Here is a 24,000-nt window from a genome sequence, read left to right as displayed (position 1 = left end):
TTAATTGAACCCAACCTATGTTTCCTCTGCTGACATCAATTCTTCCTTGAATTCGCACATTTCTCCGTTTTCACAAGTCGCCGCGAATCTTTTATCACTTTATCACTTGCAACTAAAGTTGTTGCTTGTGTCTGCAATATTTTGTTGTACGGTCCGTGGTATTTACTTTTATTGCTGGAACCGGTCTTCAGTCTAATGTTTGGTTAGTGTTTATTTCATAACTTATAGGTTTAAATATTGCATCTTAACTCACTTATCTTCAGTAATTTCCAATAAAAACAAAACTCGAGGCCTACGATCACTCACTTTAATGTTCAGCCTCTTAAGAAGTTTAATCTTCTGTGATAGATATAACGAAACAAAAATTAAGTTAATAGAAGACTCTTGTTATTTCATAACTTACGTATTGATAAGGGAATAAAAACATTTAAAATTTGTCATTCTAGCATTCAAAATATAGGTATTGCCATTTGGTTAATCTACTTATGGGTTGGAATATTTTCTTCTATAATCATAATAATAACTGTTAACAGTTAGTATTGACTTTTCTGTTTAGATACTGAATTTGTTATGATTAATAGCTTTTCTTAATGCAACTGCTCACAGCAAGTGAAACAAATCCTTTTCCAGAAAACGATTGAAAGCTACCTTGACAAAAGGATGGGCAGCACTTACGGTCCGCCGGCAGGTAAGAAGATGACTGTCTTTATTGATGACCTTAATATGCCACACATCAACGACTGGGGAGATCAGGTGAGGGCGATGGTATTTCTTCACTTTTAACTTTATTGTTGTTAATCAGAAAGCAGATAACTTTTGCATGCAGATGAGAATTGCTTTCAAATCTAAATCATGTTGATTCACAAAAAGTATTTTCACGTTAGTACAAATGATTTCTTAGATTTTCAAAGAACTCTTATTTCGAAAGGGACTCGTGAACCTCATTCAGTGTAGGACCAAATGGATCATAATGGCTTCTGGCAGATTTGTCAGCGAAATGATAAGAGATACATTACCTCTTTCAGCCGACAAATGAAATCCTCCGACAAACAATGGAAATGAGTGGGTTTTACAGCCTCGAAAAACCTGGGGATTTCTCACACGTTGTTGATCTGCAGTTTTTGGCAGCCATGGGACATCCAGGTCAGAACACGAGTCAGCATTGAGTGGCAATCTCATTTTATCTTTGCCCATATCTAACCACATTTCTTTTTATCTTACCGATACTTACATGTGGACAGGTTTTCCATCTGGCTCAGTGACTATATCCTCGAACCTTCTACTCCTCTTTTGAAAGCCGTAACTACAACCAGTTCTTGATTAACTTTGGTTGTTTTTGTGAATTCATGAAAAGTCTTCCATTTTTTCCTCTTTCGCTAAGAGATACTATTACCATAATAATGCACACGATTAACATTTTAGCATTAAAATCAAAGTGTTATATCTATGAATGTAGTAAGTGGTGGTGGCAACAGGGAACAGGAGGCTATCAAACACATAATTATTTTATGACCCACCCAGACACTTAGCCTTAAAAAAAGAAAAAATATCCCTATAAATATTTGATTTTAAAATTTAATCAAATCTGAATTATCGTTAGACAGAATAGTACTTTTTCAGTAAACCCGAATTGTTTTTAAGTAACCTCTTGTACCTTTTGACTGATTTAAATACTGTCCATTTGAGCAACCCTGATGGTTAAGTAACAGCGTGCTTTTCAACTAAGAAAACCTAAACTTTATTTCACTTCCATAACTTGTCTACGTCAACAGATATCAGAAGGTGACGGAGTAGAAAGGTATAAAAATATCAGAGCACAAGCAGATAAAGTTGTTAACAAACGGTTAATATCTTATTAACTTGTAAAAATGAGTGTTGATAATGGTTGATATATCGAATTGACCTCTGCGTATTCTCAGGCAAGGTAAAATGCAGGTCTAGGTTGTGAAAGGTATAATATTTACCAGTCTCACTTTTACACTTGAGTGATTATTGGTAAATCTATTACGCAAAATACTTAATGAATTTATATCTTCAAAGATATTAATGCGATATATACATATATATATATATATATATATATATATATATATATAATTATTATATCGCATTAATATCTTTGAAGATATAAATTCATTGACTATTTTGCGTAATAGATTTACCAATAATCACTCAAGTGTAAAAGTGAGACTGGTAAATATTATAATATATACATATAAATATATATAATATTATAATATTATATATATATATATATATATATATATGTGTGTGTGTGTGTGTGTGTATATATAATGTGTGTATATATATATATATATATACAAATATATAAATAATAATATATATATATATTATATATATATATATATATATATATATATGCTGTTTAATTCATACTTCTAAATCATTACTGGATTAATCGATATAAAATGAAAAGCAGTCCACGCATATTATGTTGCTGTTTTCCATAGGCTATTTTTTATTAACATTCCTTTTAGTGTGTTATTATAGGAAAAAACCAGGTTGGGGTTAAGATATTTTAACAATGGTTTTATGGTTTCAAAACCACTAAAAAAGGCCAGCTAAAGAATATTCTTAGGGTTTCTTTCCTCATATTAATTTAGTTATAAAACTTTTTTTGGGTTTTATTATAGCAAATGTCTAGTACATGTGAAGGATAGCACAATTCTGTCCCTATTTTTCTTATGCACTCGATTTCTTGCTCCATATACTGGGGACTAACAATATGCAATACTCGTTCAAGCATAGAAGAAAGAATCGATATTTTTATATTAATAAGGTGGTCTACATAAAAATGGACATAGGTTAAGTTGTTGGTTTTATTTAAATGCTGAATTTGCATTAAAATGGTTATCTTTGCATTAAAACATCTTAGAAAGGGAGGCAATTGTCTTTCCCTAATTCTAAAGTAAACTTAATGGATGGTAACTAGTTATTCTAATTAGAGAGTAAATCATTTACATGAATACCAGCAGATACAGAAGGTAAAATATCATCAACATATCTGTACCATTTTAAAGGGGTATGAATGATATTTGCCTAATATCACTTATACCCCTTTAAGTGGTATAGATATGTTTAATGTAAACCTGTTCTTTTCCTATAATGACACTAAAAGGGATGTTGGTAAAAAATAGCCATAAGGGAAACAGCAATATAATATATAAAATTCCATGCTTGGACTGCTCTTCTTTTCATATAGGTCAATCCAGCAAGGATTTAGAAGTATGAATTAAACAACATTCTATTTTGTCAACATTTGGCAAATATATAATGCAACATTCATTCACTGAAGTGAAAACTCTCACAGGATAAACTGAACTGAAAGTTTAGTGATTGCCTGATCGAAAGATTTCTCTTCACAAAATCTTTTAGAATCTGCTATTATAAGGATAACTTCCAGTTGGAATCTTAACCTTAGCCATAGCATTTATTATTTGGGCTCATGTATTAGTAAAATGTTCAAGAATGACCTTTAAAGATAAAATTACTGACCTAATTACTAATTAGTTACCTTATATACATTATATATTTTTTTGAAAATTTTCATTTTGCAAAAATGTTTATTGTTTACAAGAAGGATAATTATTGAATTGTTGTACATTTATAAACATTTCTAATCAGTTTATTCCTTCCACAGTTATTTTTTGGTGTCATTCTCTTTCCTTGGATAATATCTTAATATGCTCTTCCCTGCTTCTGAGCTGTTGGACTTAATCCTTTGTAAAACCTCTTAAATATTTACCCTATTTTTGGTAGGTCCTCTAATTCTTCAACTGTGTTAGATTCCAGATACACATGTTCTTTTTATAATCCTCATCCGTCAATTATAAGAGCTTTCTTTGTAAACTTATTTTTTGTGTTTTTATCAGTCCGTTAAGTAAATGACAATAAGCCGAAAGGCCCAGCGCCACTCCATTGTTTCACCTTCCCTTTGTGGTATCTACCTTTATATATATATATATATATATATATATATATATATATATATATATATATATATATATATATATATATATATATATGTATGATATATATATAAAGGTATAAGCCACGAAGGAAAAATAAACAACGGAGTTCTGCAAGATCTTTCGACGTTCAACGTCCTTTACTCAGTTTACCTGCTGAGTAAAGGACGTTGAACGTCGAAAGATCTTGCAGAAACTCAGTTGTTCATTTTTCCTTCGTGGCTTATACTTTTATGTATGGATTCAGCACGTTCCGAACTTTCGTGATTCAGTTATACACACACACACACACACACACACATATATATATATATATATATATATATATATATATATAGATATATATATATAATATATATATAGAGTGTAACATGAGTTTATGCAAATATTATGGGGAATGAGAGAAAAAGTCATTTTTAGCAGATAATGTTCTACAAACATAGACATTTTAAGGCTGCTTTTATTGAGGGGAATATGAAAAAAACCTTTATCATTAATGTGGCTTCCAAGCTATGGAGATCGAAGTAGCCTGGGATGTGCGAGGTGGGAGGCATTTTGAAGTGAATGAGGCAAGTGGATTGATAGTCTTTTAACTATAGTTCTTTTTCTGGCATGTAATCTAATTTCAACAATTAGTTAACAGCGGTGACGTATTAAGCAAGTAGTGTGAATGCTGCATAACATTTGTGAGTATTTTCTTGAGCAATCTGTCCTGCTGCCTTGCCACAGAATTGATGAACCAGGAAATCATGATTAGGTCTAAGCCTATGGCTGGTTCTGATGATTTACTTTAGATGGGGAGGGAGCGATTTTTAAAAATTCACTTGTAATCTTTGATAAGTGTCTAATGAATAAGCAAGCCTACCTTTGACGGATGGGAGATTCAGTTAGGCCTACTTTTCTTTTTTATTTATCATAAATTGGTTTTCAATAAATACCACTGATAAGGACGAAAATGGATTCAAAACCGAAATAATGCTGGGATGTACTTTACTCACATTGGTGTGCAATCGCTCTATCTTCTTATATGGCACCACTGGTCCCCCAACATTCCAGGCAACTCACTCCGACCTCTCACTACCAACTCCATCACGTAAAGGCAGCACTAATGATGGCGGCTATTTTGAAATTCCCCTCACCGACAAATGAGGCCTTAAAATGCATATGTTTATAGAACATTTTCTGCTTAAAATTACTTAATTACTTTTTCTTTTATTCTGCAAAATACTTGCATACACTCATGTAACACCTTGCATATATATATATATAATATATTATATATATTATATATATATATATATATATATATATTATATATATATAGATATATAGAGGAGAGAGAGAGAGAGAGAGAGAGAGAGAGAGAGAGAGAGAGAGAGAGAGAGAAATAATCTGGTTTTCAATGTGGTGTCCTTTTATAATCTGGGTAGGTGGAGGTCGAAATGACATCCCTTCGCGTCTGAAAAGACATTTCTGCATTTTCAACTCAACGATTCCTTCCGAAAATTCAATAAACAAGATCTTCGGCGTTATTGCCAGAGGCCACTTCAGCACCAAAAGAGGTTTCACTCCCGAAGTCCGAGATATGGTCGAAAAGTTAGTTCCTCTCACAAGAAAACTTTGGTCTTACACGAAGGTTAGCTGTTTATTACTTTTACCCTAACAGTGTTTTCATGATTTTAATTCAACAAATATATTTCTATAAAAATTGCGGTATAAGTTACTTTTATTCTGTGAGTCACTTCAGCTACAAAGTATCATTTCTTATGTTGTTACATATCCGAAGTTCCATATGTATAGAGGCTTTTCTGTATAACTACGAAATTATAGTTATGACGTATTTAAACTGCGTATAAGGTAGAACATTCCCAACATCCCCTGCATTACTTTTCAAATAGATATTGAAATAGTTTGAAGTTGGTACATGTTGTAGCTGGATAGTTCACTCGGAATCACTATGCACTCGTTAAAAGAAATAACAGAGGTGTTAGGTAAAAATCGCATAATTTTCATTTTCAGAGAGCATTGCTTAGATACCTAGATATCATTGTTATTACCTTTTTAAGAGAAGTTAATTGAAATTTGCACTACAAGCCCATTATCTAGGCAGATACAAAATAAAATGGAAAAGATAAAGGCATATGATTGAGCCAAAAAATAAAACGTGATAGGCATCCATCTTGAAATTAATGAAACAAGACAAAACTGAAGGCGTGACAAATCCAGTATTGTAATTGTTCAAAAAACGGAACACTCCCCAAAATTACAAAAGCCAAGGAACAAATGCAATCCTTAATTCCATGAGAGATGAGGCCAAAAAATGTTCTAATTAATATAACAAGGAAAAACGTTTTAGATAAAAGTTTGATGGGTTAGATTACATGATGCATCCCAAATAAGTTGAAGGCAACTTACTTATTAAAACTACAAATCAATTAAAATACTGCATGTGACAGAATCTTCAGTCATGAGAAACTGTCTTCGGAGTAGATTTTGCCTAAATCGTTTTACATTGCTCCCTTTTCTAATACATTCTCCATAAAGCAATGGGATGCACAAACGTTCAGTAAGATATGGCCAGCAGAGCCCAGCTATTTTAACCACATAAATAATCATAACCATCGAATGCATTTGAAGATGTCACGCATAATTTATAGCAGAAATTGTCTAATCAAAAGACAGATGGTAAAAACAGCTCTGATTAAACAAAGGAACACGATGAACCTCTCAAAATGAGCCTGGGATTCAGATCTGACTGCTAAAATCTTCCTCCCACCAGCAGTAAACAAGATTCAGAAGAAGCTGTTAATATGAGACGTAGTGTCGGCTTCTGTTCAAAACCTCGTTCCATCCAACAACAAAAGCAATCTAGATCTCAGTATGGTTTAATTATTTGGCGATCCACAAAACGATGAAAATTCGAAAATGAGAACGCTTCCATCAAATCTCTTATGTTTGTTCCTCTTACTGAAGGAAAATTGACTATTTCAACAAATAAAAGCTCATTGTTCTTGAAAGATTCAAGAGGCAAGAATTGCAGGAGTAAGTCAGTCACTTGATTATTTAGGAAGAGATATAGGAAGAAGACCAAAGAACAGACGATTTGTCCTTTCTATTGCTGTTATCGTTCATTTATTGGAAAAAGTAACATATTCAAAATGAATAAACAAGCTTTAATGCCAACTAGTTATTGATGGTATCCTGTCACCGGTGGAAGTAAACTAAAAGAAAATGCTAGCACTCTTAGTGATGGCTGTAGAGGTACCAACGACGTATATAACTTCGTTGCAATTTCACTGCGAATCCTTCGCTTATCTTTTATACGTTTGACGACGCTCTTATTTCTCGGTTATGACACTGGAAAATATTTTCACATATTTTCTTATTGTTTGTATTTCTAATCCTCGTTTTTATTGTTGGTAAAATTACTTTAACCATGACGAATACTATTGTTGTTGCATATCGTCAATATGATGCAACACGTGCAATGATTATTCTGTATGTTATAACATCAGGGAATCTTGCAGAATAAATTATTGCCGACTCCAGCCAAGTTTCATTACGTGTTTAATCTGCGTGATTTGTCGCGCATGTGGCAAGGCATGCTTGGGGCGGCAGCTAATGTTGTGACCTCAACCAGCATCCTTCTATCTCTGTGGAAACACGAATGCTGTCGGGTTATAGCTGACAGGTAAATAGCTTGTTGAATGCATAGAGTATAAAAGAACCAACACTTGCTAGTGAAATGTCTTTCATCTAGTAGTTTTGATTTCATAATTCATTTAGATTATATCCAATACGTATATGCCTACAATTTCATACAGTGAAATATTACTGCAAAAGTTGCATTATATACATTAAAATCATGTATGTTTTAATGAACTTGTACAGTGTCTACGTGCCGATATAAATTATATATATTTTACTCTTTTCGGTTTGTTTCTAAGATTTACGTCACCTAAGGATGTCAAGTGGTTTGAAGAGACTTTGATCAGTGGAGCTGAGATGGCATTAGGGCCAAAGAAAACAAAGTGTATCCAGAAAAAACATTTTTTTGTGGATTTCCTGAGGTAGGATTCAGTTCTAGATTTTTGTTCAAATGATTCTTGAAGTTTGTTGTCATTCAAATTCACGTTTCTTTATGATTGTTACGTAAAAGCATCATGTATGTATTTTCATACATACATGAAATATAAACGTTAAAGGTAATCCTCTCATTCATTCAAAACATATCTTGTGTTTCTGCCTACCGGGTCTAGGAATTTAAATTTGGTTAAGATTGACGCTGCTAATAATATCCTCTCTCTCTCTCTCTCTCTCTCTCTCTCTCTCTCTCTCTCTCTCTCTCTCTCTCTCTCTCTCTCTCTCTTTCAGAGATGCTCCTGAACCGACCGGTGATGAAGGAGAGGATCTTGACATGGAGATGCCAAAAGTGTACGAACCGATACCCTCCTTCCAAACCCTGGAAGAGAGACTCCAGATGTTCCTTGCGCAGTACAACGAGATCGTCCGCGGGGCTGGGATGGATCTCGTCTTTTTCCAAGATGCCATGATTCATCTCACGCGGGTAACGGCTTGGTTTTTTACCCTCTCTTTTTAATTGAAATTTGTTTTATTTTTCGCAGTTTTGCCTTGAAACTCCAAAAGACTTTATTGTTTTGTTTTCTGTATTACATAATTTGCAAATAATTTAAGGCCATGCTATTTCTTGAGCATCTTTCGACTATGCCGTAATTTTGACTGCATTCTGGACAGTGCCTGTAGAGGAATATTTTAAGTGCTAATAAAGTTTGGAAGGAATCTGCGTCAACATAGATGATGCATTAATAGCATACATATATTACAGATATTTTGTTTTCCCATTAATGGAATGCTGCTCTCCTCTTCGGATGTCAAATAATTCCGAGATCTCTCTTTTAATTAAGATTTCCTGAAGTGGTGGTTTTCTTCCTCCCAAAGCCTACATAGATGTTCTATTAGGCAAGATGTTCTATTAGGCAACCTTCTTTAACTTCTACTTTAACTAAGAGCCATAAGTTCCTGCTCCCAAAGAACTATACTCTGTTTTTTTCCATCTGTCCACCCGCCTGTGGTGTTTGCATATGGTAACACTGCGTCCCGGGCTTTAGATAGTTACGCTATGTGTAAGTTTTAGGTAAATACAAGGATATCAGGGTGTACTTTTGCAACTTAAAAGTGTTTTAATAATTTACTGTATGCGAATTACACAGTTAATATTCGAAAAAGAATATTATTATAATTATTGAAAGTAAGCTGAATACAACTATCTAAAGCCCGGGACGCAGTGTTACCATACGCAAACACCACAGGCGGGTGGACATATGGAAAAATACTGAGTATAGTTGCTTGCTTTTCAATTTTCAGAAAAAATCATTATGTACATTGTGCCGAATGCCGTATTGTCTTACTGTCCACTCTCAGTACTGGAAAAAACAATAGCTGTAAAGAACATCGTACAGTAACCTAGTGTCTAAAAAGACGAATGTTTAGAAAAGAACTGACATAACGATTTGAAGGCACAATTAGTTTTATATTTGTGTTTGGCTCAAATATTTTATTTTTGCTGTAAGAGTTTCAAGGTCGTATGATAGAGCAAATGTGAAAATTATCTAGATTTTAAAATCTTTTAAGATTTTAACGTCAGGTACTTTTTCTTCATGAACTTTTGGGAATAACAAGCAAGATTTGGCAAGCTTCGTAAGATTTACATTCCAGCCTAAGACCATTTCGAAGATAAACAAAGGAGTAATAACTCTCATACCGAAAGAAGGAGATTATCACAAACTGCAAACTAAACTAGAGAACAATAACAATGTTAAATGTGGATTTTAAGATAATTACGAAAATAATAACTAACAGATTAGAACGCGTATTGCATCTGATAACATCATCTGAATTGTTTAGCTGTTATGAAAATAGCTCTAATATCAATTGGAATATTTAGATAAAGATAGCTATTATGTTTTAATAAATTAAAGTTGGACAAAAGCTTTAGATCGTGTTGGTCATAACTTCTTATATAAAATACTGGGAAATTTTGGATTTGACAGTAGTTTTATTCATTTAGTTGAAATGTTATACAAAAGAGCTGAAGTGTGATAAACATAATTGGGAACCTCTCTGATCCATTTTCCATTATTAGAATGTTAAAGAAACAGTTGTCAAAATCTTCTTTGCTGTTACCTAATTAATTGAATATTTCTGTTCGTGAATATAGTGATAATCAAGCGACAAATGATGAGTATAGTGCATCAGGTGCAATTCTGAATAAAGGCAAAACTTCAGGATAGTATAGCCAGTTGTTGGATATCAATATCGTCAAGTTTCTTGTAATATATGAGGTGTCCATCACAGTTATAGTTATCAGAGAAGTGTTCATTTAAATTGGTCTAAACTGGAAAACAAGGCGAAGAAGATGACTAGTATCTTTAAGAAATCTGTAATCATAAATGTGAGATCTTAGCAAAAACGTGGTATATATCGCATGCATATTCACTCCCAAATGACTATGCACATAGAATTCAGAGCAGTCGTGAACCTCTTGTGCATGTATTTGCAAGAACTAAAAGGAGTAGTTGCAATTTTGAATACTGTGAGTACATCAAGAGCCATGACGTTCCTTACTTTTGTAAAAAAGCAACCAAAATAAATGTTTTCGTTATAAAATGCCATACCTCTTTTTTTAAAAGCAGAGAAAGTTTTTTTTCATTGAAGCTAAAATTCATTATTCAGATTGCAAAATGTTTGCTCCATTATATTATAGCAGAGTGGCTGATAGTCACTGGAATGTTTATTGCTTATAATATCATCCGAATGTGTCAAATAAAGAGATTTATTAGTTGCTTTTGGAATTTTCAGTTTACGAACTCACGATAGGACCATGGTATAATCCGTTCAACTGGAATAACGTTTGGAAATATGTTGACAATAAATATATGGACAAGAACAGCAGGGAGTTTTTTTTTTTTTTTTTTTTTTTTTTTTTTTTTTTTTTTTATTTTTTTTTTTTTTTTTTTTTTTTTTTTTTTACAAAGATTACAAAGAAAACACAATGTAACATAAAACGTTGTCAGGTAATATGAAGATAAATTGTAGAATTTGATTGAATTTCTTTTAGTAATGTTATAGTGATAATTATGAAAATATGTAAATTTGAAAATAATGCCAGTTTTGAACATTGGAATTTTAAAATTAAAATAAAATTAAACAAAAAGAATATGAACAAAGAGTGTCATGAGCAATATTTGGGTTTAACTTTTATGGCAGAGGGGCTAGAAGGTGGCAATTACTAATAAAGAGATAATATTCCACTTTTTGCATTAAAAATATTTGTTGTTTATGGATATTTGTACCTATTCCGAAATAACATTTCTACTTATTGAAGATAAAACTTTTTTTTTTCCAGATATCTCGCATCATTCGTAATCCCGGTGGAAATGCTCTCTTGGTTGGAGTGGGAGGGTCCGGAAAACAATCTTTAACTAAACTAGCATCTTTCATCGCTGGTTACAAGACATTCCAAATCACATTAACGAGGTAATTCAGAGCATTTCACATATCGGAAACCAATTTACAATCAAACGTGAGAGGAATAAGTTGTCTTTTCTCTCTTGCGATACCATTGAGTACACAATCATTTCCTTTCGTATGTTTTTGCCATCACAAAGCAAATATCTAATTACAGTCAACTGATGGATTGAAACACTGAAGTACTTCTTGCAAATAGTCTTATTTAACCTCTTTGTAATTCAGTTGTGCAATAGAGCAGTACCTGCCAGGGATGTTTCAAATAATTAGTAAATGAAAGCTTACTTATTATGGACAAATATGCAAATAAATGAAGTACTTATGTAAAATAAATTATTTTCTTTACATTTAAAAGCATGGTTTAACTGCGCATTTAACTATTGTATTTCAAAAGTTCTTTACTGTTTCAATGAAACTTCACATGAAAGCTTGTATCTATCATTAATGTTATCAGTTAGCACAGTTATCGTAGAGAAAGCATAAGAAAGTTTCACAAAACCGAATTAAATTTCAGTAACTGCAGCTCATGCTATTCTACGTTTCCTCTTTTACACCTTTAAGGATAATCGAGGCTAAATAAGACTCAGAAAAATATAAGTTATTTCCACTACCAATAATCCTTCTATTTTCCTCAATAATTTCTTATGTGGTTGTGTACTTGCATAGTTACTGGGAAGGTCACTCATGTCTGTCTTCATTACTCTTAAGACTGTATTTATTCAACTTATTTGTTTTTACCTCATAACATACTTGTGCTTGTATTACCACACGCTCAACTAACGAACAATAATTTCTTTAATGAAGGTGGCAGAGACATCGTTAGGGCTCTAAATCTATGAACGTTGCAGTTCTTCTTCATTGCATAAGTATAATATACATAATAAGCTCAAAAAGAAATAATTATTTTCCTTCTACCTGTTTTATGAAAGGCTCTTCTGTTGTCTAATGGATGACATGTGAGCGTACTTGCAGGTGCATGTATACACACAAACTGGTGCATCGTGAAGGCAACATTTTTCTCTTGGAAAAATGCATATTCAACACAACTACAGAAAAAAACAGTGTTATGATATCTGATCGTATAACATTTACTTGTTGTGTTGGGCCGCTCCTGATGTCTGTTGACATATTTTACTACATAAATGGGCTTAGGTATTAAGGCCAACTCTTAACAGTTAGTGTAAGACAAAAGCCGAGTCTGGAAATTTTTGGTGGACTTGAATTCCAGCAGAATAAGACCATTTTACTGAAGTGAGAGTAGCCTGTCATGTACCGAGGGAAGGTGCCATTTTAGACTCATCTGCAGTGAACGTGACACAGTGGAGGAGGTTGCAAGCTGCTCCTGGGGATGATCAAACTTTCAATGTGTTGTTGGCCAATCATAGTGATGTCAAAACCTGTGTGTGTGTGTCTAGTAACATCTGTATAAAAGACTTAACATTCTTGATTAACAGAACACAGATAGAATTGGGCATCTATGAGGTGGTGCAGGAAGGTGACCCTAAGTAACAACAGCTGTTCTTCCTTGAGTCTAGAATCTATTGCTTGAAGATCCATCTCTAGGACTCTTAATCATTTCCCTATAGCACTTATCAAAGTGACTGATACAATGGCACAGGTAGCACTGGACCTTGCTGGCAGGACATTTAATTGCCCTGGACCAATGACAAAGCTGGTGCAGCTTTTGCAAATACTGTTGGCTGCTAGGCACATATTGGGTTCATGCTGATGGGCATAGCACAAGCATAAAAACTGATGTCGTTGTCCTTGTTGAAAGTTGGGCTTTCCACTTTTCTTATTCTTCATTTCATTTTCATAGGCAGAAATGACACAACTGGTTAGGTGGAACATGCATAGTGAAGGTGTAATTTTTGGCTGTTTCTTATAACAGAAAACTGGTGATTAAATCTTGTAATGATGATTTAGTGTCCAAGAAGAGCAATTTTCAGTTGGGAAACATGTAGCTTCATTTTGTGATGCATTGAAGTCTCACATAGATATCACCAATAGACTCTGCTTCCATTTGTCTGCCGCTGTGTAATATCCTTTAGGCAAATTATTTCATTGCATAGACCCTTTATGCAAGGCATCCAAAACTTCGTCTACAGACATATCTGTGGAAGGGAAGATTTGCAAAGTATGCTCCAACAAACGTTGACTTACAAGGGCCTGGCACATTTGTATGTGGATAATTTGTTTTCCTTGAGAGAGCTTATAAAGGTCAGCCATAATGCAGTAGTTATTGCACCTATATCTCCATTCCTTGAACATTTAGAATGTTGCATCAGCCTTGAGTTGGGGCGCATTTGAGCCATTACTTTCTGTGGTGAGGGAAGAGAAGATTGACTGAAGTTCAAAACCACCCACCTCTGCAGCAAGCATGGAGTAGCCTTCTGAGCAACTCCTCTTTCTTCTATCTCGTATATTCTCTGTAGTCTTCTTTCTTCTTCATGGCATAGTCTTTACTCTCCATGAAAGGATTCCCCTAAAAACTTTATGAGGATAAAAAAAATGTCACTGTTTGCCAGACTGGCAGGGAGTTGTGTACTGAGGGCACAAGAGTGGCGTGGGTGTGGAGTATAGGCTACATGAAAAGAGGACTAGCGACTCCGGTGCTCGGGTCCTCAAGGCCAGGTCCCAAACGGGGTAGTATGCGCTTTAACAAACGCTTGTTTATTTAAAACTTATGCCTTGAACAAAATATTTTTGAGAGATTGACAAGCTCTCTTGTTTTTTGCCAAAGAAGAATCAATCATTGGTAAAAGCTTAGCCACATAATTCCCAGAATATTTTCTCAGCTCACTTAATTTCTCAAACAAATGGAATGCACCAAGAACAAAGAACACTATATCAAGTGTAGGCACAGAAAGGCCACCACTATCCAGTTCATCTAAAAATACCCTTGAAAGTTTACCTTCACTTGCATCTGTTACCCCATATTTATGAAAAGATAACCAGCAATAAAAAAAATTTTTGTTTCAATGGATCTGAGGGATCAAGTAATTCTCCAGTGCTCCAAATTCGAAAACTTTCTATAAGGTTAATATCCTCTTTACACAGCTCATCTTCTCAGCTGGAGCATGGAAGTGCATGGGGACCTGAATTGCTATTATGTTTTCTTATAGCATCATACTTGACCATTTGGTGCAAATGCTGAACTTTACCAACAACAAGGACAACCTTGACATCAATGTAAACTTTGAATATATTACCCTTCTGTATTTTCTGAAGATCATCTTGAAAAAATTTTTGGACAGGCCAGGTGGCGGTTTGGTAGAAAATTTTACGTTGATGTCAAGGATGTCCTTGTTGCTGGTAAAGTTCAGCATTTGCACCAAATGGTCAAGCATGATGCGATAAGAAAACACAATAGGAATTTGGATCCCCATGCACCCCGGTGCTCCAGCTGTGAAGATGATCAAGAAACAAAAGGTTTTTATTGCTGGTTTATCTTGTTCATAAATATGGGATAACAGATGCAAGTGAAGGCAACATTTCAAGCGAATTTTTAGAGAAACTGAGTAATGGTGGCCTTTGTCTTCCTACACTTGACATAGTGTACTTTGTTCATAGAGCACTCCATTTGTTTGAGAAATTAAGTGAGCCGAGAAAATATTGTGGGAATTACGTGGTTAAACTTTTAGCAATGATTGATTTTTCTTTGGCAAAAAACAAGAGAGCTTGTCAATCTCTCAAAAATATTTTGTTCAAAGCATAAGGTTTAAACATTCCGATCGAGAGAATGAACTAGGTTGCTTAAGACGACGAGAAAAGCTATTAAATTAAGATTATGTGTAACTAAAACTATAAATTTAGAGGTTTTCTTTATTTTTCCATAGGATTTTTGCACTATTTCTCTTCGTATCTTGTAGCTAAAATACTACGTGAATTGATCAAGCCTGCTATATCCAAGATTATTTGTTTTTCTTTTCTTGTAATTTATATTTTTTCCTATATTGGTATCATATTTTTATCCTTATATAAAAAATTATCGCATCTTTATTTTATAATTGTACTGATTTCATGTATTAAAATTAGAGTAAAATAATAAAAAATCAAGATTCTTTTACGCTAAACTTTGATAACAAAATAATATTCAAATGATGTTTATTCGAAAACAGTGATAAAAGACTTTACTTCTTTTGGATTTGAAATAAATTATCATATAAGAAAAATTAAGTAAACAACAACAAAAAAGTTAAAAGTAAGAACGTTTGTTAATTAAAGCCCGCGTTATTCCCGTTTGAGACCCAACCTTGAGGACCCATGCACCGGAGTCGCTAGTCCTCTTTTCAGAGTCAAAATGAGGGCATAAATGCACGGAGAGAGCATTATACCACACTGCACAACACTACACCTGCATGAAGCATTGCATTGCACAAATAAGTCATGGTACATCCAACACTGCAGGCTTTCGTTTAAATGTGCATACATTAGCAAATAGATTAATTGCGACTCTAAGTTCTCTCTGCATAGTCCTTTTTAAAGATAACTTCTGCAAACATGCTATCTTAACTGCTCCATGTATGTTCATGTAAGTTTATGGAGTGCTATCTTAATACTAAAAGTGGTTGAAAGGAAACACCAGCATAGATTAGGTTCTTACAGTGTAGTGATGCAGAATGATACAAAACAAACAAAGGACACAAATCAAATGTAACAGTTGCGATGATCACCAGCCAAAACGGTGTAACAGCATTTTTACTATGACATGCATACATTAAAGGAGGCATCACTTGTACATAAAAATATGAGTATTATTATTATCATTGATTAGTTTTAGTAATGGTGTATGAACATGATAATAAATATTCAGTTTAAGAAAATTAATGCAATGGGTACATAAGCAATATCGTTCTCATATTACACTTGCGCCACAATATCTTTCATATACCAGTACGTACAACCTAATTTGTTTTTTATAGGTCTTACAATACAGCCAACCTGTTGGAGGACCTGAAAGTCCTTTACCGTACTTGTGGCATACAGGGAAAGGGTACGACATTCATATTCACAGACCAAGAAGTTAAGGAAGAAGGATTTTTAGAATACCTCAACAATGTGCTTTCATCAGGTGAGAATTGTTCACTTCATTATAACTACGGTGCAAAAGAAATGAATTTTTGGTCAGAGTTTATTTTGTCTTAGCCAATAAAACTAGCGAAATAATTACGTGCATAGTTCTTACGTTTGTCACATGACAGTTTCTTGATCATGCATTCCCATAAATGTTCAGGTCCAATTCACAGAAAATTTCGTACGTGGATAATATTGTAAGGGTATAGTAAAAGTATGTTTTACTGATGATTATTCGATATGGATTTATTTGGTCTCAGAGCATCTGGCGAGAGACAGACGATTAGACCGTCAGATCGATAAGTTTGTATGCTGAACATTATCTCTAAACTCTTGGCAGGTATGGTGAGCAATCTCTTTAACAGGGACGAACAGGGGGAGATTGTCAGTGAGCTTATTCCTGTTATGAAAAGAGAACATCCAAGACGGCCGCCTACTCCCGAAAACGTGATGGACTTCTTCTTAACCAGAACTCGCCAGAATCTCCACGTCGTTCTTTGCTTCTCTCCGGTAAGAGCAAGTTTTCCCTGCAGTGAAAAAATAAAGAATAAAATTTACTACTAAATTATTCCTTCCAGTCTGTGTTCAAGTTCGTGATCTGTAGAGTATTACGTGGAAGACATCATTCACGTAACAAAACTGAAAACATGATCTTTTTCTAGGGTAAACATCTGATGATTTTTTTTTAAAAAATCCATGGTATAGAATGAAATGAAAACGGCTAGAATAAGAGTTCATTTTTTCACCCAGATATGAAAATAAAATTTTGTAAACCAGATTGGTGAAAAATTCCGAAATCGAGCGATGAAGTTCCCCGGACTCATTAGCGGCTGTACGATCGACTGGTTTCAACCTTGGCCGAAGGAAGCATTGGTAGCAGTGGCCCAACACTTTCTGGAGAATTTCGAAGTCATAAGCACTCCAGAAATCAAACTGAATCTGGTTAAATGTATGGGTGCCATTCATGATCATGTTGCACAGTTGTGCTCCGACTATTTCCAAAGGTAGGTTAAATTTCCAGAATCTTGTGTTATTTTCTGGGGCAAATTGGAATAACAGCAAGGCTCTCTACGGAAATATCTTATCATCTTGTTGTAAGTTGTAAGAGTCGACAGAATAAACCAGGAGGGTGTGTCCACACTATAGTGAAATACCTCATGAAGACACTTTGGGAACTTATCGCGTATTACTGTGTCGCAAATGCTGGATAACTGATTTGAGCACTTGTTACAATTGCCAATAAGTCGTTGAATTCTATTCAACGCATTTTTTTTATATGAGTGTGATGAGGTGTCGACGCCCGTTTCTTACATTTTTTACTGCTGTTTGGACGCCCCAAGGAATGGACGTTATGGACAAAATAAAAAAAAAATAAAGGAAAGACGAATTCAAAGGCGGTTTACCGAACCGACCAATCTGAGTAATTCTGACTTACATAGATTAACTAGAGGAAGGGGTGACCTGACAGCTATGAGAGTAGATGAACCGTTATTGACGACAGAACACGAGGCTCTCTAAGATTAATGAAAGAAAAATTCTCAGATATCTTGAAAGAGCTAAAGCTGACCATTATCTCAAAACTTTATGTTTTTTATTGCTTTAAAGGATTTTAGTATATAAATTAAATACTCTCTCTCTCTCTCTCTCTCTCTCTCTCTCTCTCTCTCATCAGATATCGTCGGTCAGCGCACGTTACGCCCAAATCATTCCTAGCTTTTATCAATATTTACAAAAAGGTTTATAGTGAAAAGAAGGAAGACATCGGGGAATCGGCCACTCGCATGACATCGGGCTGGATAAGCTTAAGGAAGCGTCGAAAGAAGTGGAGCGCCTGAGAGAGGAGCTGTCTGTCATGGAAGAGGAACTAGCATTGGCTTCGGAGAAAGCCGACAAAGTGAGTTGGGCCCGAGCCCTTCATAAAAGCGTGGGCGGTATTTTACACCAGATTGGTATTGATTATAACTTAAAGCCTTTTTTTTCCCTTTCATTTACTTGGTTTCACAAAAAATATAAATAATAGATAAATAAATAAAAGGACACTGCTTCCTTGAAAAGTCTCTCAAGAGATTCTGGAAGAGACACGACGATGCCCCTGAGCGCGACCCTTGACTGTTTTTTGTATGCAATATTAAAAAAATGTTAAAGTTTCGACGTTATGGCATCAAGAGTATTTTAAAGTAGTAAAAATATATATCGAAAACTTTTGTCAGTGTTGGCCCTTTGGTTTCACAGATGTTGCGCTGAGAATTTTCTTTCACCTTTTTCATTCATACATTCGTCTAATCGCACCTTGCTTTTTCTTTAATATATTGTTCATATATGTTGACCGAAGGGGAATTCTTTTTATATATCATGATAAGTTCCTCGTCTCATGGGCTCGAACCACGGAAGAAAGAGCTGTGTGGTTTAATGCACGTCACTGCAGTCGTGAGTTCTTGTTCCGTGGTTCGAGCCCTGAGAACCACGGAACAAGAACTGTGTGGTTTAATGCGAATCACTGCAGTCATGAGTTCTTGTTCCGTGGTTCGAGCCTACGAGACGACGAAATTTTTATCATATGAAAAGTTCCCCTAGAGTTAACATACATAAAAAATATATTGATTCCGAGGTAGATCGAATTGGACATTAAAGGACATTTGTAGTTTAATGCTTATGTAAAATATATATATATATATATATATATATATATATATATATATATATATATATGTATATAATAGTAGCACACACACACACACATCACATATATATATATATATATATATATATATATATTATATATATATATATATATATATATAGTAAAAAACACACACACACACACACACACACATATTATATATATATATATATATATATATATATATATATATATATATATATATATATATATAGATATATATACACAAACCACGTGATATATGAAGGGAACACGAAACACGAAACATATGAAAGTCATCCATTCACATATACTGCTTAATGTTTGAGAATGTGATCATAATTATGTTGGGTGACTATACAATAATTAGGTATATAAGTGAGCCGCATGCTGTACCAAACACTCTTTTCAGCCTGCATTGCTGATGCAATGGCTCACATACTCGTATTCATCTGAATAAAATCACTTTCCTCGCTTTTACCTACTATATGCACGACGTAATACAATGTATTCAATGGCAGACCCGCCCCTTGCTTTATATGAGCATATTTTGATAAATGTATCATCATTTGTAATTATGAGTACTTGAAAGACGATAAACTGCATGAGTTATCATGATTTGATGTTAGATCCTGGTGGAAGTGACACGAAGCGCAGAGGAAGCAGAAGGAATTAAGGAGGAAGTGGAGAAAGTCCGTGACAAAGCTCAGGCTCTCGTGGACGATATTGAAAAAGACAAATCTTTAGCTGAAGAGAAGCTGGAAGCAGCCAGACCCGCTTTGGAGGAGGCCGAGGAAGCTCTGAACACAATAAAACCTGCCCATATTGGTATGTACCTATTGAAAACCACATGAGGATAAAAAAAAAACGATTTCATTTCATAAAGTTAATGGTATGGTATTCTGAAAATACCTTATGTTGTGGTATATATATATATATATATATATATATCTATATAATATATATATATATAATATATATATAGAAAAAGTCCTGTTTATGAGACGTCTGTATTATTTCCCTGACAGCATTCAATAAATATAACCATGGGGTTTCCCCCAAAATCATTCCTAACAGATGTTAAGTAAACCGTGCACCATTTTCTTCCAGGTTATTTTTTAATGTTGTGATAAAAGTTGCATTAATAAGTTTCTTCGTGATGATAATACTACTTGCCTTACAGTTATATAATTAGTGTAAATATATCACATACAATAATAACCAACGATCTTAACCATTTTCACCAAATGCAGCAACAATTCGCAAATTGGGAAGGCCTCCTCACCTCGTCATGAGAATCATGGACTGCGTCTTAATTCTTTTCCAAAGACGACTTCAGTCAGTAAAGCCAGATCCTGCCGTACCTTGCCCAAAACCATCATGGCCTGAGAGCCTTAAGGTAACATGAAAATCAAATTGAACGTTAAACGTGGAATAAGTGAATAATACAGTGCACCCCAGAGCTTGGGTTAAGTTAGCTGCCCTTTGTGGTAAGACTGTACACAGATATTTGTTCAGAATTAAGTTTACAACTTACTTTTCTACAAGTAAAATATGGGCTTAAAAGATCAGTTTTTATTATTTTTTTATTTTATTTGTGGCTCTCTCTCTCTCTCTCTCTCTCTCTATATATATATATATATATATATATATATATATATATATATACTATATATATATATATATATATATATATATATTCTTTTCTTTCTTTTATTTAATGGCATGAAGTTAGGATTTGATTTATTCCAGTTTCCGCTGGATAGAGCTCAAGCCGAGTGGGATGACAGTGCTGTTTATAAAATTTTAATTTTCTTTCCACCTTGCAGAATACTAGAGAGGTATTTTTTTTCGGTGGTGGTGTACTGTACTTGGTAAACTTACAGTCATAATGAAGTAGGATATAGGTGTATAGGAGAAGCTCAAGTAATATAAAAAGTAATTCCCTTCAGAGACCAAAGATGTGTTTACTTCGTAATTATTGAGAAAGTATACATACTGTAAATTTTTCTAAAAACGATTAAGAAAACTATCAAAGAATTTAGTCATTGCCTAACCTAAACTATTACACTTTATCAGAGTCCCAAGACTATACAAGAAAATATGCCACTGATATGATTATAATTTTTTTACAAGCCAAGGATCTCTAATTGGAAAACCAGTATAGTACAAGCCCTAGATCCCCAATGAGAAGGGTACTATGGTACAGAAAAGTAAACTGTAAAGTGCAGAATAAGCTATGGAAGAGAAATAACAAATTATAACAAATAATATAACCAGCACCAACAAAAGGATAGGACAGATGCCAAATATATGCCAAGTATTGGTTCCCATAGAAGATCGTCCATATTGTTTGAATTACTTCCATGTCCAGTGCTATGTGATAGATTTTATGAAAGCAAAGCAAATTATGATCAGATATATGAAATGCTTTATACAGCATGGACAATAACTAACTGGACAAGGGTGCCAGAGATTAATTTTAAATTAAGAGTATGAAAGCTTGAGATGTGAGCCAACAGCAGAAGAGCAAACATGAAAAGATATACAAAGCATGGAGGATCAAAAATAGATATTAAAACATTTCCTCAGGATACAGAAGTTGCACAAAATCTTACCAGTGTTTCTTTATATGCTGAATTTTTGGAATTGAAGAAGAGAAAAATTTATTTTTTCAAAATTTGAATTTGAGGACAAGAATCAGACCTAGTTAAAGAAACACTGTCAATAAAAAGATCTAGGTGGGGAGATCCAGTGAACTAGATCTGCTAGAAATCTTACACTGAGTTTTGTTTATGTTTAGCTTGATTCCAGATAATTTGCATATGTACTAATTTTAACTTTAATCTCTGTTAAGAAATTCGGTGACCACAGGTCTCTACTCAAGAGATGAGAGCAATGCAAAGAGAGTAGCATCACTTTAATAACTAATTACATATCCCACATAAAATAATATTAGAAGTAATAGGCCAAGAGCACAACTCCAGAAACACCAGAGATGACATCCCTGTAGTCACTATAGGCCCCATCTACAATTACTCTTCGTAAAAATGGTCCACTAGCTCCACCTGTCGGTATTAACAGGAGTTCCAAAGTCAAAACCAGTTTCCTGAATACATCATGGCCTGGATCTAAAAAATTTGGTATGACCTGGAAAATGAAAGGTCATCACTTGCATCCAAGTGATGGAGGCATTAGTATCTAATCAAAATGGAAAGAGATGCTTCAGTTACATTTACCAAATGGAATAGTGACATCAATTATCTAGCAAGTGTGAAAATGAGCTGTTCTGGATAATTTGCGGAACAGACACTTTCATGGTCTGCATTGCCATTTTGGTTCCTTCCCATTGGTACTTTAAGCTCTTTGGTGAAGATTATGTTCACTGAGATCATATCCAGCGGCTAAATGAACACTGCAAAATTCTTCAGGTCTCTGGGTCTAGAAATTGTGGATGGCAAACGGGTTGTAATTTAATCTCTTGTTGGATCCTGTACCTGAGACAACACGTGATGATAGTTTTGAGTACGTCCAAGAATATTTTTTTTTTATGTGCTATATCTTGCCTTCGAAATCTTATACTTTATTTTTCTTATTAGTGACTTTTAACTTAAAATTCTAACTGATCCTTCACTTTGAAGGCCAAATGGAGCCTATATCGAAATGATTCATTCATCCATGGTCTTATCTCATTTTCTAGTAGGGAATTTTCGTATCAAGATGATTGTTTATTCTACTTCCTTTCATAGGAAACAGAGTTATATTCATTAGAAGTAATTAAAAACTAAAATATTTTTGCGAGAAAAATTTGATCATTATTGCAAGATTTTCGTTATAGTTTGGAATTAGGTTATGGTCGAGTTCATGTCAGATATATGACACTAACAAACAGGCATTTCTTATGGAAACATATATTACTTTTATGTCCAAGTGCATGAATTTCATTAAGATATTTGTTCATACGGTTTAGATTAAGGATCACTATATCTAATCACTTTTTATAACACCAACAATACCTTTATTTTTAGCAAAATATTTGACGAAATGAGCAATTCAAAATTTGTTATAAAACTTTGATTCATGGCCAGACATCATAACCCAAATTTGAATTTTTTATTTCTACGTATTCTCTGTTCATTATCCTATAATAATAAATTGAAAACATTAACACGATCATACATGTAAACTTTTTTGTTGTTAATATTTCTTTGTCCGTGAGTTTTCCTTAATCTAGAACTCCATGAATATCAAATAAGAACTTCGAGGCTCATCGGTTGAAATGTCTTCTTCTTTTCCAGATGATGGCAAGCACCACTTTCCTGCTTTCTCTACAGAATTATCCCAAGGACACAATAAACGATGAAATAGTCGAGCTCTTGGAACCGTACTTCAGTAACGAAGACTATGATATGGATACAGCTAAGAGGGTTTGTGGTGATGTTGCTGGTCTCTTGTCGTGGACGCGGGCGATGGCTTTTTTCTTTGGCGTGAACAAGGAGGTTTTGCCACTGAAGGTATTATTCTTAACATAACATGACGTCTTTTATTTGGAGGATCTTCTTAAACGGTTAATTACAGAACAGATTCAAAATAAGAAATATAAAAAATAAATCTGGACACATTTGATAATCTGAACTACCAAAGTTTACAGTAATTTTGAAATTTTGGTAAAAAAAAAAGATGGAGAAAAATACACAAGCTTTCTTCTTCTTTAGAAATAGCCACTGA

The 24,000-nt window shown here is 34.1% G+C and overlaps 1 protein-coding gene across 1 annotated transcript in view; it reads left to right on the top strand.

The window, feature by feature from the left end:
* The window catches only part of LOC135212841 (dynein axonemal heavy chain 5-like), a 281,888-nt gene that overhangs the window by 184,176 nt on the left and 73,712 nt on the right, over positions 1 to 24,000 (top strand). Inside the window, 15 exon segments of the mRNA XM_064246609.1 lie at positions 631 to 753; positions 1,026 to 1,143; positions 5,420 to 5,625; positions 7,517 to 7,680; positions 7,937 to 8,059; positions 8,364 to 8,556; positions 11,416 to 11,546; positions 16,463 to 16,611; positions 16,954 to 17,123; positions 17,391 to 17,617; positions 18,286 to 18,398; positions 18,401 to 18,507; positions 19,902 to 20,100; positions 20,526 to 20,671; positions 23,571 to 23,786. Coding sequence (XP_064102679.1) covers positions 631 to 753; positions 1,026 to 1,143; positions 5,420 to 5,625; positions 7,517 to 7,680; positions 7,937 to 8,059; positions 8,364 to 8,556; positions 11,416 to 11,546; positions 16,463 to 16,611; positions 16,954 to 17,123; positions 17,391 to 17,617; positions 18,286 to 18,398; positions 18,401 to 18,507; positions 19,902 to 20,100; positions 20,526 to 20,671; positions 23,571 to 23,786 — 2,385 coding nt within the window.

The sequence above is a fragment of the Macrobrachium nipponense genome, chromosome 41 (assembly GCF_015104395.2).
Source record: "Macrobrachium nipponense isolate FS-2020 chromosome 41, ASM1510439v2, whole genome shotgun sequence".
Classification (NCBI taxonomy): domain Eukaryota; kingdom Metazoa; phylum Arthropoda; class Malacostraca; order Decapoda; family Palaemonidae; genus Macrobrachium; species Macrobrachium nipponense.
Note: the sequence above shows the minus strand (reverse complement) of the source record. Positions and strands in the feature narration are given on the sequence as shown.